Source organism: Sphaerodactylus townsendi, linkage group LG05, assembly GCF_021028975.2.
Source record: "Sphaerodactylus townsendi isolate TG3544 linkage group LG05, MPM_Stown_v2.3, whole genome shotgun sequence".
Lineage (NCBI taxonomy): Eukaryota > Metazoa > Chordata > Lepidosauria > Squamata > Sphaerodactylidae > Sphaerodactylus > Sphaerodactylus townsendi.
In genome coordinates, this window is record NC_059429.1 from 38,952,678 (window position 1) to 38,965,779 (window position 13,102).

The 13,102-nt window shown below is 40.6% G+C and overlaps 1 protein-coding gene across 1 annotated transcript in view; it reads right to left on the reverse strand.

The window, feature by feature from the left end:
• The window catches only part of LOC125432313 (hornerin-like), a 94,483-nt gene that overhangs the window by 14,357 nt on the left and 67,024 nt on the right, over positions 1-13,102 (reverse strand). The window contains exons 44-64 of the mRNA XM_048495733.1: positions 12,714-12,749; positions 12,387-12,431; positions 11,234-11,284; positions 11,089-11,127; positions 10,587-10,628; positions 8,097-8,141; positions 7,960-7,992; positions 7,820-7,864; positions 7,680-7,715; positions 7,525-7,569; positions 7,384-7,419; positions 7,235-7,279; positions 6,483-6,527; positions 5,175-5,222; positions 5,026-5,058; positions 4,858-4,905; positions 4,675-4,707; positions 4,508-4,555; positions 4,284-4,331; positions 170-208; positions 55-87 (exon numbers count right to left, since the gene is read on the reverse strand). Coding sequence (XP_048351690.1) covers positions 55-87; positions 170-208; positions 4,284-4,331; positions 4,508-4,555; positions 4,675-4,707; positions 4,858-4,905; positions 5,026-5,058; positions 5,175-5,222; positions 6,483-6,527; positions 7,235-7,279; positions 7,384-7,419; positions 7,525-7,569; positions 7,680-7,715; positions 7,820-7,864; positions 7,960-7,992; positions 8,097-8,141; positions 10,587-10,628; positions 11,089-11,127; positions 11,234-11,284; positions 12,387-12,431; positions 12,714-12,749 — 873 coding nt within the window. The remainder of the gene's footprint in view (positions 1-54; positions 88-169; positions 209-4,283; positions 4,332-4,507; positions 4,556-4,674; positions 4,708-4,857; positions 4,906-5,025; positions 5,059-5,174; positions 5,223-6,482; positions 6,528-7,234; positions 7,280-7,383; positions 7,420-7,524; positions 7,570-7,679; positions 7,716-7,819; positions 7,865-7,959; positions 7,993-8,096; positions 8,142-10,586; positions 10,629-11,088; positions 11,128-11,233; positions 11,285-12,386; positions 12,432-12,713; positions 12,750-13,102) is intronic.

Consider the following 13,102-nt stretch of genomic DNA (forward strand, 5'->3'; position numbering starts at 1 on the left):
ATAATAGCAGATCTGGAAGCAAGGTAAATATTTTTAATTTTTTTTCAAAATTACCTGAATACCAGACTGGGTTCCTCCTGAGGATCCCTGCAAAAGAATACACAAACTATTTATTTATATGGACTTATTTATAAATTTGAGAATAATTCCTTTTTTATTCATTTCTTACCTGCCCACTAGTCTTATTGCCTCCAGAGGAAGAGGAGTTCTGTGAAAGATTAGGAATTGTTTATTTCTGTTCCAGATGGTGATGACTGAGAAATCTTTCGGAACAACATTCTCTGTAAATCGTGCGCATGTGAGACCGAGCAGCCACTGTATTGGTGCCATGGAGTTAAGGGGCTGCCCAGCAGGGGGAGCTCTCCTGGATAGCTCAGTTCCACGCAGCATTGGGGAACCTCTGCACAACACTGTAGAGTCCAGTAGAGGGATTATTGTTCCTGATGTATGGTGTTTCTTTGGAACAAATAATATATCTATATCCTAATTAAGCTCAATGGCATTTGTTTGCAGAAACAGGTTTCTTCACACACATACTGAGTTGGTTGAAGACCTGCATATGCAAAACTGTGATGCAAATACAGATCGTTACCTTATCAAGTTGTTAAGATTGCTCATATAAAGCACTAGCCAGTCAATTAACAATCATACCAATCAGCTTTTTGGGAGAGAGCACTGAGAGACTGAATTTAATTCCCTCCTCCACTCCTTACTTCCACTAACAGCTGGTTTGGGTGACTGCTGGCAGTACATTATGTCTTTTGACCATTTACACATTTAAAATCACTATGAGACCAGTTTAACAGTGAGAGTTCCTGTGGGGGTCTTTTTTGTCCAAGAAAGGGGTTATCCAGAGGCGTATCAGGGGGAAATGGCACCCAGGGACAACCCCTGCTCTGGGTGCCCCCCCCAGTCCCGCACTCCCCACACATGCCCCCCTACGTTCGGGTGCATGGGCTCAGGGGCGGCTTGAATGGGCACCGCAGCAGCAGGCCGACTCCCGGGCCAGCCTGCTGCTACAGCGCCTGTTCGAGCCACCCCTGCCTCCCTGCAGGCTGCCTCCTGCAGAAGTCGGCCTGCAGGGAGGTGGGGAGAGGGGGCAGGGTGCCACGACGTGTGATTCAGGAAGTGGCCTGCCATCACGGTGCCTGTCCGAGCTTCCTCTGCCTCTGAGTCCTGCCCTCATGGATCTGGGGAGGGAAGGAGGTGGTTTGGACTGGCGCCCAGGGTCATTTGACCTCCCCGTACCTATGGGCGTATTTGAGGTTATTTCAAGGAAAATTGAATTCCTAGGAAAAAGTGCTTTTCCTCAAGAATTTAAGGAAATCATAGTGATAGTTGTTATATTGACAAAGAAATTCTGATATAAGACAAATGTCCTCAGAATGCATTTGATAATGTCTGGACATTACAAAAACACAGGAGTTTTCAGGACCAACTAACTGGCAGTTTATTCCAGTTTCCTTGAAATATTTCAGGTTGCTGCATTCTCAAATGTAGTTTGGTATAAAAATTCCTAGATGATCCCTGAGGCATTCCTTTGACTGGTTCCTGTATATCCAGCCAGGTCAGACAGACACTATGTTTTGTTCAAATTGCTTAAAAGAGGTTACAGTAGAGCTTCCTATTCCTACAGTAGAGCTTCCACAAACCACATGTGCCATTAAGTCACTTCTGACTTATGGTGACCCTATGAATTAATGACCTCCAAACTGTCCTATCATTAACAGCCTTGCTCAGGTCTTTCAAACTGACGGCCATGCCTTCCCTAAGTTTATTTTTTGATTTTTTATTTGTTTATTCATATTATTTATAGTCCGTCTTTCTCACTGAGGCTCAAGGTGTATTACGTAGTGTAAGTCAAATACAATCAACAGGATGGGACACTCACTGAGCAGTTCAATAGTGTTTGAACTACAGACATGCAAAAACAAGCAGAAATCTAAAAAATAGCTGAAACAAACCTTAAACAATGCATAAGCATTGAAACATGGCATGTTAAATTAATTAGAAACTACATAAACTTTATTCAATCAATCCATCGTAAGCTGGGTCTTTCTCTTTCCACCTATCTTCAACTTTTCCTAGCATCCACAAACAGCGGCTTCGCACTGCTCGGGAGTTGCGAACATGCAAACGGTCTCCCAGGGACGCTGTTTTTAGCATCCCTGGGACGCTGTATTTGGCCCATGCGGAAAGGGCCTTAGAATGGCTTTAGTATCTAATTTCAAACGATGTCTTCAGCTATTTTAATAGGATGTCACATTTCATTCTACAACCAGTTATTTCATATCTGTGGAGCCTTACTCCTGGGAGACCTCCCACATTATATAAACAAAGTTTCTGCTGAGATTTTGAAGACCTTGATCCTTCCACAGTGAGAATTTTTTTTCTTTTCTCAAATTCTGATCAGCTTGCCTGAAATAGAGTGGCCCAGTATCCTTTGAAAGCTAAGAAAATATGGGCTAGAGCCATACTTGAATATGGGCCCAATTCAGAGGGCTCCAGTGGCTGGGGACGGCACAGCTCCCATGTCACCACGGTACCTCCAGAGGACTTCCAGGTACTGTGAGGTGGCAACAAAAGCAGGGAAAGCCTGGTGGAAGCCGATTAAAGTTGGCTCCAACCCCAGGAATGCCCCTAACTCACCCCTTTCTGCACCAGCAGCCAGGATGAGGCTGGTGCAGCTCTGTGTGATGCAGGCTCTTCCAGGTCAGGCAATGTGGATCTGGCGGGGAGGGCCAACAGGGAGGCAGGTGGATGCTGTGGTGTAAGTGCCATTGTCTACCTTCCCAAGAGCCGATGTGCAACCCCCCTCTCCCCGCCGCCATCAGGATTGGGCTGTAAGTATCTTATTTAGCTATGCACGTTATGTACATTTTTGCAATATTGTTTTAATGTGTTTTTAACCTTGGTTTGAAGTACTGTTCATCATTACTTTCATTTTATGTTTCTTTTCTTTTGTATTTTAATAGTGGTAGCTCTTGGCATCACACAATACATGCTAATTGTATTAGTTGTACTTGAAAAAAATGTCTAATGTAAGAATGTTTTCCCTTTAAAAAAAAAACGATATTCAGATTGTGAGTAGCTATATTTTGTCATGAATTAAACACGTATTTAGGAGGAGGGGCAGAGTTTCAGTTAAGAAACCACATTCATTCAACATATTATTACATTTTAGAGTTTTTACCTTTCCAAGTGAACCACCAGTATTATAAGATCCACCCTGTGAAGAAAAGACCCCCTCCAGGGGTCGGAGGACAGCAAGGGAGGGGCTTCGGAGGCCAGCAGGGTGACAACGGCGATGAGGTGAGTGGGGAAGGACGGGGACAACAGCGCATTCCCAGCGGTGCCGTTCGCACCGCGCTGCCGGGAATGCGCTGTATTCCAAAAGCCTCCCTCCAGGAGGGAGGTTTTTGGAGGTGGCCTGAGGCCGCCCTGGGGGAGGGGGAAGGGAGCCAGGTTGGCGCTGCTGCGATTTGGCAGCGCTGCCTGTGCGAACAGCTCCCTGGGGACGGCGTTTTTGCCGTCCCCAGGGCATCGTTATTGGCCCGTGCGGAAAGGGCCAAAGAGAAAAGAAATTGTAGTCGGGAGAAAGGATTGTCCTAATCAGGACGCTGTCACATGGATTTTTGTTATACCTTTTCTTCCAAACCAGAGTGTTTTTTAGTATGTTTGCTCATCCGTTTTCTATTCTCTCCTGCGCTGTTCTGATTTTTTCCACATGTGCTTTGCTATAGTCTCTTTTTTAAGGAAGGCAATCTTCCAAGCGCACATGGATGCAGTCAGGACAGGAAGGTGTGTATTCTTTAAAGTCCTGCCAACATCCATGCTATTTTCCTTCCATCATCCTCTCAAGGTGGCCGTTTTCCCCACAATGCCACCAGAGTTTTTTTTGAAGGTTTTGTTCTTTTAATTAAAAAAATCTGCTACTGTGCTGCGGACCAATCATAATGGTTGAATAATCTATAGCAGGGACCTACTGGTTCCTCTGAATTTCCAGCTTTCCTTTAAAAGAAAACGAAATCTAGCTCTTTTCATTCCAGATATATAAGGGGGAAATTACAAGTGATTTTTGTCATTATTGCCTGGAAAGGACGGAAAATCTGCAAGACAACTGAAGTGGGGCAGGAATCCATTGTTCAGTTGATCCTGGGCCACTGTTCCGTTGCCACTGTTACTAAATTTGCAGTTAACAGTAAAAGCAGTATGAAGACTCATCATCATGTGGATGCAACCTCACATTCACAGGACTAATACACTGTATTAGAACTTTTTACCTGTGCATATGATCCACTGCTGCCACCATATGATCCACCTTGTTGACCCTGCACAAAAAAGAGACATAACTTCAAAAAAAAAAAAAGGTACTCTTTGGGGAAGAGGACAAGATTCCAGTTATAAAAGCACCAAAAAGGTACTGCGCTGAAGAGGAAGAAGAAGTTCCTATTTAAAAAGCAGATTCACATTCAATGGAATAATACAATATATGATAACTTTTTACCTGTCCATATGATCCACTGGTCCCACCGTATGATCCACCTGGTTGACCCTGTACAGAAAATAAACATTACTTTTAAAAAGGTACTTGTGTGGGTAGGAGGAAAAGGTTCCAATTATAAAGGCACACTCAATGTTATTGAAATGGTACAATATATAAAGAGTTTTTACCTGTCCATATGATCCACTGCCACTCTGTCCACCCTGCATAGAAAAGAGACATTACTACCAAAAAGGTAGTGCTCTATTGCCCTTTTACTGCATTTGCAGAAACAATAAAAGCAATACAAACAATCATCATGTGGATGCAGCCACATATTCCTTGTAATTACACACAGTTTTAGAACTTCTTACCTGTCCATATGATCCACTGCTGCCACTATATGATCCACCTGGTTGACCCTGTACAGAAAAGAAACATAACTTCAAAAAAGAGGAACTGTTTGAGGAGGAAGAGAAGGTTCCAATTATAAAAGCACATTGAATTTTATTGAAATGATACAATATATAAATAAATTTTACCTGCCCATATGATCCACTGCCACTCTGTCCACCCTGCACAGAAAAAAGACATTACTACCAAAATATATTGTACTGGAGAGGGGAGAAGGTTTTAATGTAGAAATCAGATTAACTTTCATGGGAATAATACAATATATGAGAACTGTTACCTGTCCATAAGATCCACTGGTGCCACTATATGATCCACCTGATTGACCCTGTACAGAAAAGAAACATTACCACCAAAAAGTTACTGTACTGTAGAGGGAAGAAAGGTTTCAATTTAACAAGCAGATTCACCTTCACTGGAATAATACAATAATTAAGTGTTTTTATCTGCCCATATGGTCTACTGCCATATGGTCCATTCTGTTCACCAAGTTCAGAAAAGGGACAATGGCACAAATAAGAAATTGCTCTACAGATGGAGAAAAGGTTCCAATTTTTTTTTAAAAAAAATTCACTGTCATTACATGGAATTTAGTATCATCCTCTCATTCTACATTATACTGCTTCTCAACTTCATAGTTTTAAGCATATTACTAAAATATAATAAACATGACAACATTGGAATGGTTGTGAAAATCAATCACAAGTGCATAAAATTTCACAACTGGAAAAGTGATAGGCCTACTATTACCTTGTAATGAACAAAGAAATGTCTCCACATTTGGAGCAAAGGAAAAAATTAAAAGATCTCTAGTCTCAGAAAAAGAGTTGCATTCAAACATCACATGATACAAGTGATACAACATCACATGATACAAGTATCTACAAGAGGAGAATGGATTCAGATATTCTGGTGATGGAAAGGCAAAACTGAAAAAGCTGTTTTCTGGCTTATTCAAGTCAATTCTACCTAGGGGAAACTTTATGAAGTTCTGGGGAGGCTGTGGTTTGAGACAGAGACACCAAATTTGCAGCATCACTGTAGGTGACCCTCCTTTAAAGAACTCCAATGTTTAGTGAACACTGGGCCTGGGGGTCCAATTTTATGGGCCCCCAAAGAGAGTGTCCCATCCATTCTCCATTGTTTCCAGAAGAGGAAAAAATAAAGCCCCACAAAATTGGACCACCCTTCCTGATCCAATTTCCACTAAACATGGGGGATTCTTGCAAGGACAGCCTTACACCAGCAGTTACAGTGGTGGCTCTACTTCAAAAAGTTGTGGCTCTATTTCAAAAAGTTGCTATTTCAAAAAGATTCCCCATACATTGGCTTACTGGACCTGAAAATTTCAAATTTCATTTGAAAAAAGCAGGGGAAACCTCTCATATTGATATGGGGATTTGTGGGAAATAACAAAAAATAAATAAAATGAGCCCTAAATATAAAGCAAAACCAAATAAAATAAAAGCTCCAGATATGAAACACAGTCTTTAGTGCCTTGCAGTATTGTATCAGAAACTAGTAACTCCAGCTTTCCTGGAAGCTGGAATATTAAAGGTGAAATTTAATATGCTAGAGGAGTTTTTACCTGTCCATATTGGGCGGTGCCCCCATATGATCCAGTTTGTCCACCCTGCGCAGAAAACAGTTAATTATTTTATTATTTAAAATGTTTGTTAAGTGCCTTTCTCCCTTGCAGAACTCTACCTTTTGTGTGTATAAAATACTATAAAATCACAGTTGGCTTAGGACAACCCAGTAGGATTTTGCAGGCAAGAGAATAACAGAGGTGGTTTGCCATTGCCTAATTCTGCATAGCGCCTCTGGTGGTCTCCCATCCAAGTACTAGACAGGACCAACCCTGATTAGCTTCTGAGATCTGACAAAATCCAGGTAGCCTGGGCCATCCAGATCAGCTTACAATATACAAAAACCACAGTAAAAACCACAGTTATAACAATCCATTCAAATCAGTTTAAAAACTCCAGTTAGGATTGCCTATAATAAAAGCTAGATCAATCAAAACACAGTTCTAATTAAAACTGTCCCCAACAGCCTCCTGAAGATTGACAATGAGGGGGCCAAGCGCACTGCCCTGGGGGGATTGTTCCATAATTATGGGGCTGCCACACAAAAGGCTCCCTCTCATGTATCTACCAAATGTCTTTAATTGATGGGACGGTCGTGAAGGTATCTCCCATAATCTTAATTCGTGGGCAGTAATATATGGGAGAAGTTCTTATTACATATATACTATACTTGGGAGGAGGGAATGTTTTCAAATAAAATTGTGTCTTCATGTTGGAAAATTAATTATTTTATTGAAGAGTGTACAATTACCTGTCCATACTGAGTGCTCCCACCATATGACTCACTCGGTCTACCCTGTACAAAAAAGCAAGCTGATTTCAGAAAAGATTCCAGGGTGTGTGTGTGTGTTAAAATTTCAAGTTCACTGCCATTGGAAAGAATACAGTAAATTATATTACCTGTCCATATTGAGAACTGCTTCCATATGACCCACCCTATGTAGAAGAGAATTTTTATTTTTAGAAAGATGCCGTACTGGGAGGAAGAAATAGTTGCAGTTAAAAACGCATTTTCAGGTTCATAGGGAAAAATATAGTTACCTGTCCATATTGGTTGCTGCCTCCATATGCCCCACTCTGTCCACCCTGTTCAGGAAAAAAAAGCTGTTATTTCAAAAAAGCATTCTTGTGAGGAGGGAGGGAAGTATGTTTTCAAGTTCACTGCCATTAGAACAAATGTCATAAAATGTATTTACCTGTCCGTATTGAGAACTGCTTCCATAATGTGCACCCTATATAGAAGAGATTTTTAATTCAAAAAAGATGCTGTACATGAGAAGAGGGAACAGGTGTAATTAAAATGCATTTGCTGCTTCATTGGGAAGAACATCTTTACCTGTCCATATTGGTTGGTGCCTCCGTATGCTCCACTCTGCCCACTCTGTTTAGAAAAAAGGTGTTATTTCAGTGAAGATACATGGGAGAGAGGAAGGATTGCAAGCAAAACTACAAGTTCAATGCAGTAAATTATCTTACCTGTCCATATTGGGTGCTGCCATATGATGCACCCTGTATAGAGGAGAGTTATTGTTTTAAAAAGGTAGAATATGGGGAAATTGCAATTAAAAATGCACATTCACTTTTGTTGGAAACAATGCAATAAAGTAAATTACCTGTCCATATTGACTGCTGCCACTGTATGTGCCACTTGGTCTACCCTGTAAAGAAAACCATTATTTAATTATTGTTATTGAAATACCATATTACCAGAATATATCTACGCTCACTTAATTTGTATATTTAAGGACAGAAACTTTTCCTTTTATATATAATTTTAGTTTCATACTCTCTAATAACATAGACCTATGCTAACCAGTAAAATAGCAAATAACATAAACCTATGCTAATCAGTAAAATAGCAAAATGGGCCACTGCACAAAAAGGCAACTTTATGCATATCTGGGGGAACTGCAAAATATGCTTAAGAATGGTCCATTCTGCACAGTCAAATAAGACGTTCTGAGGATGCAAAAAAAGGGAGGAAGTTCACACAGCTTTTTCTCCAAGACATCCTTTAGGACGCCTTATTTCAGTTCAATTCAAGACATTTTTTAAAAAAAACATACACTAAAAAGTGGACTTTTTTCCAGGAGTCATCTTTAAGACGTCTCCTGCTTGGCTGTGCGAACACTAACAGGCAGGAGATGTTTATTTTTTCCACCTTCGACCTCCCTTTCCCTGTTAGAGCGTTTACTTTTATTTTCAAAGCAGTTTGCGCTCGCCTTTTTCTGCAGCTTTAGAATCCCTGCTGCCACCATTGGCTGCATTTGTTTCCCACGTAGGTTTCCTCTGCTTGCTGTTTGTCCAATTGCTATTTCCTTTTAAAATATTCATGAATTATATTTGTTTTTTTGTGGAAATCCTGTGCACATGCTGTTATTGTTTTTAAGAGGGAACTGGATTTGTAGCTATGATGAATCACAACCTCTTGGAAGACTGGTCTACCTCCCATTAAGAATCATTGGGGTAGACCTGGTCTCCATAGACCATCTTAAGTTTTTTCTTACTAGTTTATTTAGATATGGTTACATAACAATCTGTAGAGTAGGATGAGTTTGTTCTACCCAATTTGCCAGTATTGTTCCATCTGGTGAGCTTTTAGATTGCTATTCATCTACGACCGTTCCTCAGTAAAGGCATGGCTTTATGTCTGACTGTGGACTGTCTTGGCTTTTTCTTACTAGTAAGAAAAAACTAAGGCGATCCACAGAGGCCAAGCGGCTGCAATTCTCCTATCCATGTCATCGTATCTACAAATACAGCTCCCTCTGAACAAAAACAAAAAAAGAAGGAAAACAACAACATGTGCATGAGATTGCCAGGGAAAACAAACTTTATTTATGAATATTTTACAAGGAAATAGCTATTGGATGAGCTGTAAGCAGAGGAAACCTCTGTGGGAAACAAGTGCATCAAATGGCAGCAGCAGGGACTCTCAAGCTGCAGAAAACGGTGAATGCAAGCTGCTGTGAAAATGAAAGCTAGTACTCTAATGAGGGGAAGGGGAGTGGAAGGCAGGAAAAAAATAAAAGATGTTCACAGTGCAGACAACAAAGCCAAGAGGGGTTCTTTTTAAAATGTCCAAAGGACATTTATTAAAGTTGCGCAGTAGGAAAAAACCACAATGATTCTTTTTAAGATGTCCTCAGAACATCTTATTTGTGCTGTGCAGGATGGACTAATTCTCCTTTCACATCAAAAAGAGGCAAATAGCTACTGAGCTTAGATGCTGCCATGGAACCTGTCGGTATGAGGACAGAAGATAGTCATGAGTTCTCAATCTGTAGGGTGGCCATTATGCTGACAGGAAGGCAATCAGTGTCACTTGTTTATGTCCAGTATACAGAGTATTAAGGGGGAGAGTATCATGAAGCAGGCAACCCCAATCTTACTTTTCTGCCACCAACAGGACCCTTTAAGTTGGGCAGGCCGATCCAGATGGGGGGACAGATGGGATGTGGGAGTGGTGGAGGGCTGTGCCAATGCTTTTGCCCCCTCAGCCAACATAAGGGGCACCCCCACTGGTAGTACTATATATTGCCATACACCTGTTCCCTATGAACTATATACTGTAAACAGTTTTTAGAGTTTTTAATCCATATTGGCTGCTGCTTTCAAATCATCCACTCTGTCCAGAAAACAGTTAGTTCTTTAAAAAAAGATTATTTGTTGTTTGGATAAAGTATTGTCATATTATATCAAGACTAAGGTACAGTCTATATTAAGTATAAGAAAAAATCAAATTATTATACAATATATTGCTACGCGTGGTGTAGTGAGGAGCTGCGTGGCATAGTGGTTAAGTGCTTGCACTGCCACTCACACGGTCAGGAGTGGGTCAGATATCCTGGCAGCTGTCTCATGGTCAACTCAACCATCCATCCATTCCTTGGTCGGTAAATGAGTACCTAGCACATAGATAGGGGGTAAAGAATAGCCGGGGAAAGCAATGGCAAACTACCCCACAAAAATGGCTTGCCTATGAAATCACTGCTTGCAGTGGTACCCCAGTGTCAGACATGACTGAAGGGGAAACTTTACCTTAACTTTATATTGCTACAGTGTAAATTATACATAAGATATGCATTTTAAAAAGTTTCTACCTGCCCATATGTTCCACTGCCATATGATCCACTCTGTGCACCCTGTACGGAAAAGAGTCAGTATTTTTTAAAAAAACCACATATTAGGAAGGGGTATATGGTGACAATTTTATTTTAAAAATACACTTGTTCTCATTGGAACAATTCACTATATTAATAATTTTTACTTGTCCATATGATGTATCACTGCCAGCATATGGTCTACCCTGTATAAAAAGGAATATTATTTTCAAAAAAAGAACTGTACTGGCCCAGATCTTGGAAGGTAAGCAGGGTTGACTCTGGTTAGTATTTGGATGGGAAACCACCAAGAAATGCCAGGGATGCTGCACTGAGGCAGGCAATGGCAAGCAACCTGTTCTTCTCTTGCCTTGAAAACTCTACATGGTCACCATAAGTTGGCTGAGACTTGGTGGCACTATCTACCATCACTGAGGAGTCCAGTTTTTGAAAAGCACATTCACATTCATTGGAAGAATACAATATATTTAAGAGTTTTCACCTGTCCATATGAAGCACCACCACCAGTATATGGTCCACCCTGTACAGAAAGAAATTATTTTCAAAAAGGTACTACACTAGAGAGGGGGGAAGGTTTTTAAAAAATCACTGTCATTGGAATAATACAATATATTCCAAGTTTTTACCTGCCCATATGATACAGAGCTGCCACCACCATATGATCCAGTCTGTCCACCCTGTACAGAAAAGAGATATTACTTTAGAAAGATTGTGTGATGGTAAGGGGGTCAGTTGTTCAAACTGTTATTTGTTATGTAAGTATAAAACTACAAAAATTAAATTATCTATGGCCTATTATGAATGGAACACTTATTTTGGGATTCTACTCTGTGCAGTGGGCTTGCTAAGAGTTCTCCTTGCATTTACACACAAGGAGGCACTCCCTCCTTGCCCCAGAGCTTTTCTGCAAGAACTCTCCAGGCCTGGTTTTCTTAACTCTGCCTATCAAGTGATTCTTAAAGGCACAGATCACATTACCTCCAGTAGTCAAGACTGCTGGCTTAGCCCTTTAAGCTGGCTTAGCCCTTTAAGCTGCACTGATGTTGATATTGCTGTTCCAAAAGTAATCCTTCCCTTACCCCAATGAAAGAGGCAAAGTAATTCCCTGGACCACAGGCCGCTAAAGAAGGGGCCTGTCTCTGGCAGCCTTAGAGTTGGATTGGGCTGCCTGACTTTCAGGAGATTGGACCTATTAACCTTCAAGATCTCTATGCTTCATATATGACAGCAGACCCACTGTTACATATGAGTTTTTGTTTTACTACACATGCTCTGCTTAAACAGTTGTAATCAAAACATTGTCTCCAGTGCTTTCATCCAAAGGAAAGGAAAGCTGGAAGTACTGCTATACATAGGTCCATTCTAATGTCACGCTAGTGCTTTCAGATGTCTCAGACAAAATCAGAGTTTGTGACTAGAGTGAGTGATGAAGTCCTCAGAAAGTGTGCCTCCCTCTCCTCCACTCCAATTCTTACACAAGGAAAATGGAAGACCTCCTGGATCTATCTATCTACCATTTGTCATGACATTTTTATCCGGTGAAATGACAAAATTGCAGTTTGTTCTCTTTCCTATAAACTAGAAATTCTAAATGATTGATTAATCCTGTCATTACGGTCCTGGTTTGAAAACAACAGACTGAACCCCAGTTTTCACTCTTCCTCGTGTGCATATCAAAACATGCTGTGGTTTGAATATGCTGTTTTGCAACTCCATAAGAAGAAAAGAAGATGGAAAGATGGCATGGTCTTTGAATGTAGCAATTTTTTAAAATTTTACCTGTCCGTAAGAGCTCCCGCTGCTGCCATATGTGGAAGATGAACCCTGTTTTAAAAAACAAAACAGAGCATATGTATCATTTCATTAACAGCCCTGCCTGAACATTATACTGCTTGACACAGATAAAAAATCCAGTGTATGCCAGGGAACCATGCCTTTTGCATGTACTCTGCAAGAAAACCTAGGGTGTTAGTACTGGTGTTACCTGCATATCATTTTGGTAACAATACTGGCTAAGCATTAAAATAATATTTAATTCTTAGCTTTTGTGGGAATAATTATACTGTTAGGAGGACAACTCTAAATCAATGGACATCAAATATTTACCTGGCCATAAGAACTGCTGCCATAGGAGGAAGATGCCTAAAGATGGAGCAAACAAGTTTAGCTGCATATATCTAAATCCTGTTTCAGGGGGGAAAATAGTTATATACTTCCTGATGTACTCATTGGAAACATTCCATATGCATCAAGTCCCTGTCATGCATTCTGATGTGGTTCAGTGGAATCAAAGCATGCACAAAGACAGGGTACAAATGAAGCAAATAAATTTTTAAAAACGGTATGTATATCTGGATGTTGTTAACATCACAGTATTAAGTTGGCTTGCTGCAGGATGCATACATCTGGCAGTTTGTTGCACTGTTACAGTTATGTATGTAAGGAAGTAATGTTATCTATGTAACATACAATGTTCTGACACAGTTGATGCATCA